Source organism: Colobus angolensis, unplaced genomic scaffold (assembly GCF_000951035.1).
Source record: "Colobus angolensis palliatus isolate OR3802 unplaced genomic scaffold, Cang.pa_1.0 Scaffold302, whole genome shotgun sequence".
NCBI classification, from domain to species: domain Eukaryota; kingdom Metazoa; phylum Chordata; class Mammalia; order Primates; family Cercopithecidae; genus Colobus; species Colobus angolensis.
The window spans coordinates 2,909,340-2,926,598 of NW_012116289.1; the positions used below are offsets into that span (position 1 = coordinate 2,909,340).

Consider the following 17,259-nt stretch of genomic DNA (forward strand, 5'->3'; position numbering starts at 1 on the left):
AGACAGCGTTGGTAGGTATAACCTCGAGTTAGATGTTCTCTTTTTTGGCAAAGTTGCGTCGTCCAAAGGTGAAAGACTGACTAAAAATCCTATTTCCTAGATTATTCCCTCTTCTTAATATACTAGCAAAATATAAAACAACCCAACACAGGATTGCTGGTGTTCAAAGTACCATCTTAGCTTCTTCTGACTTCGAACAGGAAATGTCAGAGCCTGGTAAGATCAGGTGAGAGGCTGAAAGTCAGATTCTGGTGAAGTGGAAGCTGGTATTTCACTGAGGGAAACGAGGTAGATATTTTGGTTTTCAGTGATGGGTTGCCTTTTCAATTGGAGCAATTTTAAAGGATTAAGAAGGTTGTTGGGGGTTATTTTCATTTTATCAATTCATGTTTTATCTTCAGCTGAAAATAGAACACTCAGTTCAGGTTAAAGGACACCATGGGCAGTATTGCTTCCATTTTATGGATGAGAAAAACAGGACACAGAAACAGAATTGTTATGTGAGTTGTATGGGGTGGCAAAAATGAACGTTCTCCTAGCTGAGGATTTCTCCTGGAAGACTTACTAGGCCTGACCCACAGCGCCTACTGGGATCAAGTATTGCATTGCCTTCCATCTGGTAGGCCAGGTGAATGGGGGATAGAAGGATATGAAATTAAGCACATAAACACACAATTATTTTAAAATTATTTTTTAGGGAAGTATTACTTTCACCTCCAAAGCTAAAAAAAGTACAAAAATCAAATCTTTAGCAGGGAAATCACGTAAGCACCATTCTTGAGAATAATCTCTTAGTAAATCAGGTTGCCTTTCCCTGTGCCCTATAAGACAGTTTTTTTCTAATCATGCAAAGCATTTCCAACCTTCAGTTTCATCCACTGCTTTTGCTTGTGGCTCTCATTAGGAAGCACCATGGAAGAATCTCAGAATTGTTAATGAAAAAATGATTAATGGAATCATTCTCACTAGTCAGGGGTCGATAGAATCATAAGCCCTGAGAGTCTTGCTATAACTTCACTTTCTTGGGTCACCTATGCAGAAATCCTATCTCCGTAGAATATAATTGTTAGAAGCTCATGTAGTCTTAAAAGGAAGAAGGCACTTCATGCCTACTCTGGAGATTCTGAAAGTCTGAATGCATCCTAGAATATGTACTTGTGAAATAGTGTGGTTGGCCAGGCGTGGTGGCTCATGCCTGCAATCCCAACACTTTAGGAGGCCAAGGTGGGCGGATCACAAGGTCAAGAGATTGCGACCATCCTGGCCAACATGGTGAAACTCTGTCTCTACTAAAAATACAAAAATTAGCTGGGCATGGTGGCATATGCCTGTAGTCCTAGCTACTCAGAAGGTTGAGGCAGAAGAATCTCTTGAACCCTGGAGGTGGAGGTTGCAGTGAACTGAGATTGCACCACTGCACTCCAACTTGGTGACAGATCAAGACTGGCTAAAAAAAAAAAAAAAAAAAATTACGTGGTCACTTGGTCATACTGTGCTTCAAGTTTGTCTATAATAATGTATACATATTGTATGAAATAATGTATACATGTTATACATATAACAATGTATAACAATACCTGCTACATTTGAGGTAGAATAAAATATCAAATAAAATATCCTAAGCACATTGAAATGTATACTACAAATACCAACACCTTTTGGAGTAAAATATTTTAATCTCAGTTGAACCACTTGCTATGTTTGTGATCTTAAGCTCTCTAAGTCTTAATGTTCTTGTCTACAGAATGAAGATAAAAGTAATTACTCCGTCATCAGATTCTTATGAGAAAGAAAGTGATGGTAAACATGAAAGTAACTTACAAATTGGAATGGCCTACATTTTATTTACACATACATCTGTATACACCCAATGTATGATAACTACTTAATTGGTCTTATTTTAATCCTTTTTGCCCTTTGGAATAGCCACATTTTCTTTTTTCCTATGCTGTTCCAAGTCTCTTTTAATCTGTAGAAATTAAATACTCTTGTATGTTCCTTGTCTCAGGCAGAGTTTAACAGTATAATTTTTACTTTAGCTAGGTTACTGTCAATATGTAAATGCCAAATTTTTCTTCAGGTGTATTAGTAGCAATCAGGTTACCATCTGATCATGGCTGACTGGGGATAGCTGGCTCTTTCCGGAGATTTTGCATATTTCTGCTTCGTACCCTTCGGTGTTGATCTCAGAACTTAGCTCTCAGAGGGCATCTCATGTCCCACAGCAGCCATTGCTCCAGGGGCCTCTCAAGCTAACAGTCACAGAAGACACTATCGGAAAGTGTTCGAATGGTCCTGCTCAGGGAGGGAGGAACCTGCAGCCGTTCGCTTTGACTTGAGCTAAGCAGAATTCTAAGACACACACACTGCTTATCTTACCAGAAAGAAGATGAATTTTCTCTGCCTTTCAGCCAGTATTAGAAGTTTATCAAAGAACACCCTAATGTCCGTTTTTAAATTGCTCTGCTCTAGGCTAAGCCAGTTCTGCATTAGCAGTACTTTTAACTTTTTTCCAAAGCTCCTTCACTTAATTTGGAATGTTTCTTATGAAAGTCCCCAAACTTAGCAGACACTATAGTGAAAGGGACCAAATCCTACACCCACATTTTTCAGATGAGGAAACGGAAGTCCAGAAAGGGGATGCAATATCTCCAAGGCCAGAAGCCAGTGGGCTGGTACTGAATGAAATGCAGGTCTCTGAGTATACTATGACATCAGAGCTTCTTGACCCTCTCCACAGTAGCACCCCTAAAAAGGAGCCCAAGGGAGAGGGAATCTGTTTTTAAACACTTTTATTAAGCTACAATTCGCATACTATACAGTTCACTCATTTAGTGACTTTCAGTATGGTCATAGAGTTGCGTGTTAATCAGTCACCACAATCAATTTTAGAACATTTTTGTTACACCAGAAAGAAACTACATGCCCTTTAGCATCCCCCAAACACCCACTCTTTCCAGCCTTAAGCAACCACTAATCTACTTTCTGTGTCTATGACTTTGCCTCTTTTGGGCATTTCATATAAATGGAATCATACAATATCTGGTCTTGTGTGACTGATTTCTTTCCCTTAGCATAGTGTTTTAGAGATTCACTATGTTGTAGCATGTATCATAACTTTATTACTTTTTATGGTTGAATAATATTCCATTGTATGCATATACCACGTTTGTTTCTCTATTAGCTGATGGATATTTGAGCAGTTTACATTTCTTGGCTCTTATGCAAAATGCTGCTATAAATATTTGTGTACACGTTTCTGTGTGGACACATGTTTTTGGTTCTACCATATATATATACACATATATATGGTGTATATATATACATATATACACACATACATATGCTGGATCACATAGTAACTCTATGTCAAACAGTCTGAGGAGCTGATAGGCTGGTTACAAACTGGCTGCACCAGTTTACATTCCTGTCAGCATTGTACAAGCTTTCTGATTTCTCCACATCCTCACCAACACATATGATTCTCTCTTTTATTATAGCACATTATAGTGGATATGAAGTTGTATCTCATTTTGGCTTTGAATTTCATTTCCTTGGTAGCTAATGACGTTGAGTATATTTTCATGTGGCTTTTGGACATTGGTATATCTTCTTTGGAAAACCGTCTATTCAGATTCTTTGTACATATTTTAATTGGACTATTTGTCTTTTTATTGTTGAGTTGTAATAGTCCTTTATATATTCTAGTACTGTGATAGGTCATTTGATATATGATTGGCGAAAATTTTCTCCCATTCTGTGGGTTGTCTTTTTACTTTCTTGTTGGTGTTCTACGAAGCACAAAACTTGTTTTTATTTTAATGAAGTCAAGTTTGTCTGTTTTGTTTTTCTTCTTTTACTTGTGCTTTTGGTGTCATATCTAAGAAAACATTGCCTAACCCAAAGTCACTAAGATTTATGCCAGTGTTTTCTTGTAGGAATTTTACAGTTTTCGCTCTTACATTTAGGTCTTTGACCCATTTTGAGTTAATTTTTGTATATGATATGAAGTAAGTGTCCAAATTCATTCCTTTGCCTGTGGCTATCCAGTTGTCCCACCACCATTTGTTAAATTCCTCCAGTGAAATGGTCTTTGCACTTTTACTGAAAATCATTTGACTAAATGTTAGGGTTTGTTTCTGAACTATTGATTCTATTTCATTGATCCATATGTCTGTCTTTATGTTAATACCATGCTATCTTGATTACGGTAGCTGTCTAGCTTTGAAATTGGGAAATGTCAGTCCCCCAACTTTGTTCTTCTCTTTCAATATTGTTTTGATGTTCTGAGTAGCTTGACTTTTCGTATGAATGTTACGATCTGCTGCTCAGTTTCTGCAAAGAAGTTAGCTAGGATTTTGGTAGAGATTCCATTGAATCTGTGGATCAGTTTGGGAAGAATTTCCCTCTTTACAATATTAAGTCTGCCAATTCATGAATATGGAAGGTCTTTCCATGTATTTAGGTCTCCTTTAACTTCTTTTAACAATGTAGTTTTCAGAGTATGTATTTTGCACTTTTTTTTGGTTAAGTTTGTTCCTACGAATTTAGTTCTTTTTGATGCTACTGTAGATGAAATTGTTTTCCTTAATTTCAGTTTTTACTTGCTCACTTCTGCTATATAGAAACACAATTGGTTTTTCATATTGATCTTGTATTCTGCAACCTTACTGAACTTATTTGTTGGTTCTTATAATTTTTAATATATTCCTTAGGATTTTCTACATAGAAGATCACATCAGCTACAAGATAGTTTTACTTCTTTACTTTCCAATCTGAATGCTTTTTATTTCTTTTTCTTGCCTAATTCTCCTAGCTAGAACTTATAATGTTGAATAAAAGTAGTGAATGCAGATATTCTTATATTTTCCTAATACTGAGGGGACAGTATTTAAACTTTCACCACTAAATATCATGTTAGTTGTCAAGTTTTTTGTAGATAACCTTTATTAGATTGAGGATATTCCCTTTTATTCCTAATAAAATCATGAAGCAGTGTTATATTTTGTCAAATATCTTCTGCCTATATTGGATAATCATATAGTTTTTTATGTTGTTGATATGGGAGTAATCCATTAACTGATTTTCAGATGTTAAACCGATTTTGCATTCCTGGGATAAATCCCACCTGATCATGGTGTATAATTTCTGTATTGTTGGATCTTATTTGTTTGTATTTTGTTGAGGATCTTGTGGTTATATTCATGAGAAGTTCGGGTCTACATTTTTTCGGAGGAAGGTTTCTGGTTTTAGTATCATGGTAATATTAACTTCTTAAATAAGTTAAGAAATGATCACTCTGCTTCCATTTTTTGGTAGAGTTCTTGATAAATTGTTATTAATTCTTTAACTTTTTGGTAGATTCGCCGGTGAATCCTATCTGGTGAAGCTGTCTGATCTTAGGCGTTCTTTTGTGGGAGGTTTTAAATTACTAATTCAATCTCTTTGCTTGTTACATGTTTCTTAAAATTGTCTATTTATTCTTGAGTCCATTTGGGCATCATGTGTCTTTCTAAGAATTTTTTATTTTCTCTAAGTTACCTAATTTATTGCCATGCACCTGTTCATAACATTCCCTTATCATCCTTTTTGTTTCTGTAAGGTCACTCGTAATGTGAGAACACGGTTTTAATTGCCTACTTCAAGAGCACAATTTATTTATTTATTTATTTATTTATTTATTTATTTATTTGAGACGGAGTTTCACTCTTGTTGCCCAGGCTGGAGTGCAATGGCTCGATCTCGGCTCACGGCAACCTCCGCCTCCCAGGTTCAAGCGGTTCTCCTGCCTCAGCCTCCCGAGTAGCTGAGATTACAAGCGCCAGTCACCACACCCAGCTAATTTTTTGTATTTTTAGGAGAGATGGGGTTTCACTATGTTGGCCAGGCTGGTCTCAAACTCCTGACCTCAGGCGATCCACCCACCTTGCCCTTCCAAAGTGCTGGGATTACAGGCATGAGCCACTGCGCCCAGCCGAGCACAGTGTATTTAAAGTCTCATACTTTTTTGTCTAAAAAGTCATATAATATATCTATTTTAATACAAAAATAATATTTAACATTATTTAACATTAAGCAAAATTGAAGTACCAGGGAGCGTTGCCATATTTATCTTGTTTCACCACTCCATCATCCAGCAAGGCCTGGGCTGCCCTATGTGAGATGCATCATGACAAGATAGATTCTCCTCAATCAGGGTTTTCTAGCTCTTTCTAGGACAGCTGATGCATCCCTAACTCTGCTAAGATCCTCAGTTGAATTACCAGGGCTCCACAATAGACTCACAAACTGGAGAAACAGGACCAAAGAGCTAACAGGTTTCATTGTGTGGAAGGGCGAACTCACAAAACATTCATGTGCTCTCATAGGAGGTGGGGGGAGATTATGTTGTTAGTAGGTGTATGTGTGTGGAGTGTATCTGTGTCCTATGATGAAGGTAGCAGTGCAGGATCACCTGTAACTGCCATCTCCTTTTATCTCTGGGATAATAACAGCAAACCTAAGGACCCCAAGTGAAGTATTTTCCTTTGAATAAACACCAGAAAAGACCATTCCTAACAGAGCTGTGTTTCAGATTATTGACTTTAATGTAAGTCTCATTTCTTTCAACTTCAACAAATGAGGTCATAGCCGATATTCCCTGTAGGAAAAAAAAAATAAAAAGAAAGAAAGAAAAGGAAAACCCAACATGTAACTGTGTTTTTAGAATAAATTGCTTATCTTTAACCTGGATGGTTAGGTGGCATTCACATAAACCTGAGACAGAAGTGATATTTAATACATACAGCGGCTGTAACATTTCCTTCAAATCCTTAAAATTTAATATTCAAATTAATCATAAGTTAATCACTCAGCTTCAGTGTTCCTAGTAAAGATAATCATTATTAAGGTGTGTTAAATTTGTTGCAATAAAAATATATTCAATTTCCCTCTTTATTTTTTAGAAAAACTGTTGTTGAAAACCACCTGCTATTTAGTCATTGACAAGTTTGGATCAGACATCATAAAACTGTGAGTATGCCATGACACATAACTCTGATTCCATTGCTGGGACATGGGAAGAACAAGAAAACTAGGAGGCAGGAGGCTCTGTGTTCAGCTTGATGTGCTTACTGGACAGGGCTCGAGCTGTTATTCCAGCTCTTAGTAACAGTGGAAAACTGGAATCTGATTTGGATCCTTCGTCACTCTACGCAAGGCTCCCCTTGAATTACAGTGTGGCAACCTGTACTCGGGTGATTGAACCTTTCTCCTGAGCTCTCTCTGCCTCCCTGGATTCCCAGACCACATCTTCTCTTCCCACTTCGCTGGTTTCCTGGCTTCTCTCCACCTCCCTATTCCCAGCCCTTGCTCCTCGCATTATCACCGTCTGCTTTTTCTTTTACTGTTTTTCTTTTTTCCCTTTTATTTATTTATTTATTTCTGAGACAGAGTCTTGCTCTGTAGCCCAGGCTGGAGTGCAGTGGTGTGATCTCGGATGACTGCAACCTCCGCCTCCTGGGTTCAAGCAATACTCCTGCCTCAGCCTCATAAGAGGCTGGGATTACAGGCCTGCGCCACCACGCCCGGATAATTTTTGTATTCTTAGTAGAGATGGGGTTTCACCATATTGGCTAGGCTGGTCTCAAACTCTTGACCTCATGATCCGCCCACCTTGACCTCTCAAAGTGCTGAGATTACAGGCATGAGCTACCACGCCCAGCTACTGTTTTTGTTTTTTTGAGCTCAGGGCACTGAATCAAATAAGCCCTGTTTCTCAGTTCATGGCACTCTCTCATCAATGATCCATACATAGCCGTCTTACACTTACTATATTCTTATCTAGTGACTTTGAATACTGAAGTAAGCTCCCGAACCTACCACCCAAAACAAAGTCTAGGACCTTGACAACAACTTTCCCTGCCCCTATGGTCCCTCCCCTTTATTCTCAGGCTTTTCCCATCCAAGTGAGCATCATCCTAAATTCCATGTTCATCCTTCTCTTGCTTTCTATAAAAAAAATTATGGAGGTTTTTCTATGGTTTTATTATGTATAAAATATACAAATATAAATCATTCATTATCATATACATGTTATTATAAACATTTTATAATTTATTATACCTAAATTATATGTTTAATTGCTTACTGGTTTTAACTCTTGTGAACAGTGCTCCTAGGAACATTCTATTTTATTTTATTTTATTTTTCTGAGACAGAGTCTCGCTCTATTGCCCAGGCTGGAGTGCAGTGGCACGATCTCGGCTCACTGCAAGCTCCGCCTCCTGGGTTCACGCCATTCTCCTGCCTCAGCCTCCTGAGTAGCTGGGACTACAGGCGCCCGCCATCACGCCTGGCTAATTTTTTGTATTTTTAGTAGAGACGGAGTTTCACCGTGTTAGCCAGGATGGTCTCAATCTCCTGATCTCGTGATCCGCCCGCTTCGGTCTCCTAAAGTGCTGGGATTACAGGCGTGAGCCACTGCATCCGGCCTTTTTTTTTTTAACTTTAAGTTCTGGGATATATGTGATGAACATGCAAGTTTGTTACATAGGTATACATGTGTCATGGTGGTTTGCTGCACCTGTCAATCCATCATCTGGGTTTTAAGCCCCGCATTCATTAGGTATTTGTCCTAATGCTCTCCCTCCCCTTTCCCCCACCCTCTGAAAGGCCCTGGTGTGTGATGTTCCCCTCCCTGTGTCCATGTGTTCCCATTGTTCAACTCCCACTTATGAATGAGAACATGTGGTGTTTGGTTTTCTGTACCTGTGTTAGTTTGCTGAGAATGATGGTTTCCAGCTTCATCTATGTCCCTGCAAAGGACATGCACTCATCCTTTTTATGGCTGCATGGTATTCCATGGTACATATGTGCCACATTTTCTTTATGCAGTCTATCATTGATGGGCATTTGGGTTGGTTCCTAGGAACATTCTTACCTGATTCCTCTTCAAGGGGCCATTAGCCTTACAGCAGAAATGTTCAAAGGACAGCATCCCCCTCTACAACAGTGTAGCCTAGAGTCACAAAATTTTAAAGACAGAAGGAACATAAAATCATACAGGCAGGGAGGTCATCAGTGCACCTGCCTCTCTTAATAGTGATCTCGCTCTGTTATGGTGAACAATTTTTCATAACCCCTCGGCTGTGTTTGGAAGGCAGAGACCTTTTATTCTTAGCGAGTGCCACTATTATTGCCACTGCCCCCTAACTGGACTCCAGGCCTACAAACTAGCCCATTGCCCTGCAGTTTCATAATCTACATTATAGCTAGACTAGTATGTTTTAATGCAAACCTAACTATGGTACTGCCTGAACATAAAATTCTTCAAAGTCTTCCCATCCTCTGCAGGACTTCTATCCCCATACACAAGGCTCATCAGGAACTGGTTTCTGAGGGCATTTCCAGACTCACCCCTTGCCACTCCATAGCACACTACACTCCAAACCACTTGTAGTCTCCCCACACACCAGGAGGTTTCTGCCTCAGGATCTTTGTATGAGATGTTCACTCAGCTTGGCACATCCAAAGCTCTACCCCCTACCTCTACCCCAAACAAATCTTATGAACCCACTCCCACACACATAGGCAAACAGGCACACACACATACACAACACAAACACAAACACGTGCACACCCACAGACATGCACACATACACACATACATATACACACATGCACACTCATACAGACATGTACATTCATGAGCATGCACACATTTTCCTAATACCCTGTGCAAACCCTTAACATGGCATTTACCACAGCTGTTTGTAATTGAATTATCCATTTACTTTTCTAAGTTGCTAACTAGATGGAAAACCTTTTGAGGGCTAGGACTACATTTTATTCATCTTTGCATCTATCTGCAGGTACTTAGCAAAATACTGACTATATGTTTATAAAAGTACAAAAGAAAGTAAGAAAAAGAGGTAGGAAGGGTTGGGGGGAAAAGGAGAGAGCTTTGTATCTCCAGGCGCAGGTGCAATACTTAAGCATAGAAAGTCTTCAATAAGTGTTTGTTGAAATAATTAAAAAAAAAAAAAGTATGATTACAGATGAGCCGTGACTAGACTGCTGTGAAGAAAGTTTTTTAAAAGCATGAGGACAGAAAAAAAAAAGAAAGAAAAGAAACCCTTTTGTCTATTCGATACACCTACTAGGAGCCTAGATCAGGGAACCAGATTAGCAAACTGAAAAGTCCCAGAACTCAAAGGGGGCAGTACATGCAAGTGACCAAAAGGGGGTGCCAGAGAACAGCTCCCGAGAGCAGTGTGCTGGGAGTTACCGAGAAGTGGCCTGGGGCAATTCAGACACAAGCAGCTCTTCTGTACCTGGCTATAGAGTGATGAGTGTGAGAACCAGTGAAGCACAAGAATCAGAGAAAGAACACAGTACTCATCACTGCAGATGCAAACTGTACAGCATGTGAACTGTACAAGAGACAAGCGGGCATAGGTATGGAGAAAGAATGAGACTCGCGGGCGGGCGCTGTTGCTCACGCCTGTAATCTCAGCACTTTGGGAGGCTGAGGAGAGCGGATCACGAGGTCAGGAGATCGAGACCATCCTGGCCAAAATGGTGAAACGCTGTCTCTACTAAAATACAAAATAAACAGCTGGGTGTGGTGGCGTGCGCCTGTAGTATCAGCTACTCGGGAGCTTGAGGCAGGGGAATCGCTTGAACCCTGAAGACACAGGTTGCAGTGAGCTGAGATGACTCCACTGCACTCCAGCCTGAATCACATTTTTCTTTCTAATAAAGAGACTAATTCTCGCTAGCATGAGGTGGGCCACTTTGGAAGAACCACAGATGTAATAAATGAATAAACAACAGATGTCTGATCCCCACTTCTTGGTTCTGTCCACCATGTGTTTTGTTTGTCCATAATCTCCCACTCTGTGTATTAGTTGTGAGCTGATAGAAATTTTTCTTCATTGGGCATGTTCTTCTTACAGCTTGTTTTAAGCCATCAGACACAGCTCGAGATTGACGTAGACCCTGAAAATGACAACTTCATGATTTAGTTTTACTTGAATATCAGTCTTCCAATATTAAATGTAGTTTCTAACCCAAAGGGCATCCTTCCTCATTATTTCACACCACTCAGTTCTCAATAATTCATGGACTAATTATGCAGCAATTACATTTCCTTCCCACAGGCAGAGCCACAAGACGTTAAAAAAAAAAAAAAAAAAAGGATACCTGAGAACTCAGGGTTTTCCCCAAGAACCTGAGTCATGCAGGGAGGAGCTGCTTCAGCGGGCAACTCAATCTCAGCCAGTAACCACAGCTGGGTCCCCCTCTGTGTGGCCCAGATCGCCACTGCTCTCTCCATTCCTGTAGCAAGCCTGACTCTGGTCTCTGTCTGGCAGTGTTGCTTCCTGGTATCTATTTATGCTTCTCTCTAAATCATAAATTCTTGTGTCCTCAGCCCAGGAGTTCTCTGAGATCAGGACAGGCATAAACTACTAACAGTTTTAAGAAAAAAATGCAAAACAGAATTGATAACAATTATGGTATACCTTAAATGTAATTAGTGGCTTTGGGAGAGGCATTAAAAATACAGGGCAGAGCTACTGCGCTCTGTGAGTCACGCCTGTAATCCCAGCACTTTGGGAGGCCAAGGCGGGTGGATCAATTGAGGTCAGGAGTTTGAGACCAGCCTAATCAACACGGTGAAACCCCGTCTTTATTAAAACTGTAAAACTTAGCCAGGCATGGTGGCGGGTGCCTGTAATCTCAGCTACTCGGGAGGCTGAGGCAGAAGATTCGCTTGAACTCAGGAGGTGGAGGCTGCAGTGAGCCGAAATCACACTGCTGCACTCCAGCCTGGGCAACAGAGAGAGACTCTATTTAAAAAAAGAGGGGGCAATATAATTCTGTTATTCACAAGATAATTACAAGATTTATAGAAATGATTAAATTCATAGTACACTGTAAAGGATGTGACCTAGAAACAAGATAAAAGTATTAAGTTATATGAAGAAGATCTTTCAGTTCTTTTGGGGGATCTCTGTGACTACAATTTATATATAAAACCTCCTTTGAAAGTAATGTCACAGGTCTAAATATGAGCACTTTCAAGTGAAAAAGGCTCTATTCCCCTAACCCCGCCACAGGCTCTGTCATCCTTGCTCCTCTTTAGATTTATGATGATAATGATGGTCATCATCATCGACTGTAATTCTACCATGATTCTAATTCAAGCAGTCAATTAGCTGGCTATGCCAAAGTGTTGAAGACCTCCCCTTCTTGTATGCTGCACTCCTATATACTTCTGTAGCTGTAAAAGTAGTAAAAGGAAGTAAATGAAAATGTGATAGGTTCAACATTATGAAGTTTGAAAGTCACCATTCTTCTAACAACAGGTTAAAAAGCTGAACAAACTGAAAAACCAACAATACTTCATAGATCTTTAAGAGAAGTAAGATAAGGGCTGGGGGTGGTGGCTCATGCCTGTAATCCCAACACTTTGGGGGCCAAGACGGGTGGATCACTTGAGGCCAGGAGTTTAAGACCACTTTGGCCAACATAGTGAAACCCCGTCTCTACCAAAAATATAAAAATTAGCCGGAGGTGGTGGTGCACCTCTCTAATCCCATCTACTCTAGAACCTGAGGCATGAAAATCGCTTGAACCCAGGAGGCGAAGGTTGCGGTCAGCTAACACCATTGCACTACAGCCTGGGTGACAAATGGAGACTCTGTCTCCAAAAAAACAAAGGAACAGCAAAATAAGTAAGATTATTGGGCAAGCTGCTGCCTCCAAAACTGGGGAGAAACAGGTGGATACAGAGAATCACAACTTTCCAGATCAAAAATTGCCACAGGAGCCAGTATTAAAGAAAGATAATCTGTACTGTAATAGACAAATTGCTGGAGCTAGATGTAGACAAATTTGTGTTAAAAATTCCAGGGGGACCAAGTCATAGGGGTGTGCCCACTCACTCTTTTGTGAGTTTTGCCTCCAGGAGTTCAACTAATTTCTCACAGTAGTTATTAGAAACACACACACACACACAAACTCTCATGTTTCTGATGGTAGGAGTGAGGGAGCAGGGGAGAAATGAAAAAGAGTAAAAAACAAAAATAAAAACAAAGAACAAGGGCAACAAATAAAAAACAGTAACAGATATGGTAGGTATTAACTGTATCAATAATCATTTTGACTGTCAATGGTTTAAATGCACCAACTAAGAAACAGAAATTGTCAGAGTGGATCAAAAAATTAGACTCAATTATTTGCTGTCTAACAAGAAACTCACTTCAAATAGAAAGATAAATATAGAGTGAAAGGAGATAGAGAAAGCTATACCATGCTAACATTAATCAAAAGAAAGAGTAGCCATATTAATTTGAAACAGAACATACTGCAAAGCAAGGAAAGTTATCAGGGATAAAGGGATAAAACTTACATAATGATAAAAGAGTCAGTTCTCTAATAAGACAAAAATTCTTAATATATATGCACCTAAAAGCAAAGCATCAAAATATGTGAGGCAAAAACTGATGGAACTGCAAAGATAAATAGATGAATCCACTATTGTAGTTGGAGACTTCAACATCCCTCTGTCAGAAATGGACAGCTCCAGCCAACAGAAAATCAGTAAACACATATAGTAATCTTCCCTTATCTGTGAGAAATATGTTCCAGAACCACCGGTGGATGCCTGAAACCATGGATAAAAGTACTAAATCCTACATATACTATGTTTTTTCCTATGCCATGTCTATGACAAAGTTTAATTTATAAATTAGGCACAGTACCCTTGTGCCTTGGGGCTGTTATCAAGTAAAATAAGGGTTACTTGAACATAAGCGCTGTGAGACAGTGACAATCAATCTGATAACTGAAAAGGCTACTGAGTGACTAACAAGTAGGTAGTGTATACAGCATGGGTATGCTGAACAAAGGGACAATTCACATACCAGGTGAGAGGAAGTGGGATGGTGCAAGATTTCATCATCCTATTGAAAACAGCATGCAATTTAAAATTTATGTGTTATTTCTTTCTGGAGTTTTTCGTTTAATACTTTTGGACTACAGTTGACCACAAATAACTGAAACCATGGAGATCAAAACTTCAGATAAGGGGGGACTACTGTAGTTGAACTCAACAACACTATCAATCAACCAGATGTAATTGACATCTAAGGACTGTTTTATCCAACAACAGCAGAATACACATTCTTCTCAGGTTAATGTGAAACATTCACCAAGATACGTTACATTCTGAGACATAAAACACATTTTATTTTAAAAGAATAGAAATTATGCAATGTCTGCTGTCAGACAACGTTGGTATTAAACTAGAAATCAATAAAAGAAAGATAACTAGAAATCACAAAATACATGGAGATTAAACACTTCTAAATAACATATGAACCTAAGAAGAAATCTCAAAAGAAATTTTAAGGTATTTTGAACCAAATAAAATTGAAAATAAAACTTATCAAAATTCGTGTGACGAAGTGAAAGCAGTGCTTAGAGAGAAATTTGTAGCATTGAATGACTATATTAGAAAAAAAGAAAAACCTAGAATGAGTCATCTAAGCTTCTACCTTAAGAAACTGGAAAAAGAAGAGCAAAGTAAATCCAAAATAAACAGAAGATAAATAAGAAAAATTTGAGCAGAAAACAAGGACATTGAACACAGGAAATCAATAGAGAAAATTAAACCAAAAGCTAGGTTTTTTGAAAATATCAATAAAATTGATAAACCTCTAGCCAGACCAACTAACGAAAAGAGAGATAACACAAACTACTGATATCAGAAATGAAAGAGAGGACATCACTACAAATTCCAAAGACATTAAAAAGATAATCAAGAAGTATTATGAATAATTCTATGCCCACAAATTTGATAATCTAGGGGAAATGGGCCAATTACTTGAAAGACACAAACTGCCAAAACACACAAGAGGAAATAGACAATCTGAATAGGCCTATATCTATTAAAGAAATTGGATCAATATTTAATAATCTTCCACAACAAAAACACGAAGCCCTAATAGATTCACTGGTAGATTCTACCAAATATTTGGGGAAGAAAGTATACCAAGTCTCTATAATCTATTTCAGAAGATAGAAGCTAAGAGAACACTTCCTAACTCATTCTATGAGGTCAGCATCATCCTAATACCAAAACCGGGCAAAGACATTACAAGAAAAGAAAACTACAGACCAATATCTCTCATGAAAATTGATTTAAAAATCCTCAGCAAAATATTAGGAAATTAAATTAAAAATGTATAAAAAGAATTATACAGTACAACTAGTGAGATTTATCTCAAATATACAAGACTGGTTCAACCTTAAAAAATCAAATATTGTAGTCCATCATATCAACAGGCTCAAAAAGAAAAATCTCATGATTATATTAATAGACACAGAAAAAGCATTTAACAAAATTCAATACTCATTTGTGATTTTGAAATAACTCTCAGTAAACTAGAAATAACTAGAGAGAAACTTTCTCAACTGGATACAGAATATCTACAAAAAGACTACAATGAACATCATACTTCCTGCTGAGAACTAGAAGCTTACCCACTAAGATGAGGAACAAGGCAAGGATGCTCCTTTCACCATTCTTTTCAACATTGTACTGAAAGTCCTAGCTAATGCAATAAGAGGCAGAGGAAATAAAAAATCTACTGATCGAGAAGAAAGAAATAAAACTAACTTTGTTCTCAGGTGACTTGACTGTCTATGTGGAAAATCCAAAAGAATCGGCAAAAAAAAAAAAAAAAAATTCTAGAACTAATAAGCAATTATAGCAAGGTTGCAGGACACAAAGTTAATATACAAAGTGAATCACTTTCCTATATATCAACAATGAACAAGTGGAATTTGAAATTAAACACATGATACCATTTACATTATCACCTCTAGAAATAGAATCCTTATGTGTAAATCTAACAAAATATGTGCAAGATCTTTATGAGGAAAACTACAACACTTTATTGAAATAAATTAAATGACTAGATAAATGAAAAGATATTCCTTGTTCATGAATAGAGGGAATCAGTATTGTCAAGATGTCAGTTCTTCCCAATTTGATCTGTAGTGATATTGTTTGGATGTTTGTCCCCTCCATATCTCATGTTGAAATGTGACTTCTCATGTTGGAGGTAGGGCCTAGTAGGAGGTATTAGATCATGGGGGCAGATTCCCCATGAAGGGTTTAGTGCCATCCCCTTGGTAATGAGTGAGTTCACACTCTGAGTTCACGTGAGATTTGGTTGTCTAAAAGAGTGTGGTACTTTTCCCCACACTCTCTCACTCCTGCTCTCTTCATTCTTCATGTGATACTTCCCACTCGCCCTTTTCCTTCCACCATGATTGAAAGCTTCCTGAGTGTTCACTCAAAAGAGATGCTGGAGCCATGCTTGTATAGTCTGCAGAACAGTGAACCAAGTAAACCTCTTTTCTTTGTAAATTGCCCAGGCTCAAGTATTTGTTTATGGCAATGAAAAACAGCTTAACACATGTAGATTCAATGCAATCTCAATCTGAATCCCAGCAAATTATTTTATAGATATTGACACATTGATTCTGAAGTTTATATGGAGAGGCAAAAGATCAAGAATGGTCAACACAATATTGAAGGAGAAGAACAAAGTTGTAGGACTGATACTACTTGAACTCAGTCTTACTACAAAGCTATAGTAATCAAGACAGTGGGGTATTGGTGAAAGAATAAACCAATAATCAATGTAACAGAATAGAGAACCCAGAAATAGACCCACATAATTATAGTAAACTGACCTTTGACAAAGGAGCAAAGGCAATATGAATTTAAAAAAAGATAGTCATTTCAACAGATGGTGTTGGAACAAATGGATATCTACGTGCCAAAAAATGAATCCAGACACAGACCTTACATCCTTCACAAAAATGAACTCAAAATGAATCAGAGACATAAATTTAAAAAATAAAACTACAAAACTCTTAAAAGTGTAGGAGAAAATCTAGTTGACCTTGGGTTTTGTGATGACTTTTTACATAGTACAAATAAATAGACTCAGAGAAACTATTTGCAAAGTATATATTTAATAAAGATCTGTTATCCAAAATGTATACATAAAAAAACTCTTAAAACTCAACAATTACAAACAACCCAGTTTTAAAAAATAAACCTAAAATTGAAGACCTTAAATGACGCCTCACTTAAAAAGATATACAGATAACAGGCCGGGCGCGGTGGCTCAAGCCTGTAATCCCAGCACTTTGGGAGGCCGAGACGGGCGGATCACGAGGTCAGGAGATCGAGAC

General features: G+C 38.3%; 1 protein-coding gene across 3 annotated transcripts in view; it reads left to right on the forward strand.

The window, feature by feature from the left end:
• The window catches only part of AOAH (acyloxyacyl hydrolase (neutrophil)), a 214,565-nt gene that overhangs the window by 36,798 nt on the left and 160,508 nt on the right, over positions 1–17,259 (forward strand). For all 3 annotated transcript variants that reach the window (XM_011950150.1, XM_011950151.1, XM_011950152.1), the window contains one exon: positions 6,945–7,011. In XM_011950150.1, the coding sequence (XP_011805540.1) occupies positions 6,945–7,011 (67 nt within the window). The remainder of the gene's footprint in view (positions 1–6,944; positions 7,012–17,259) is intronic.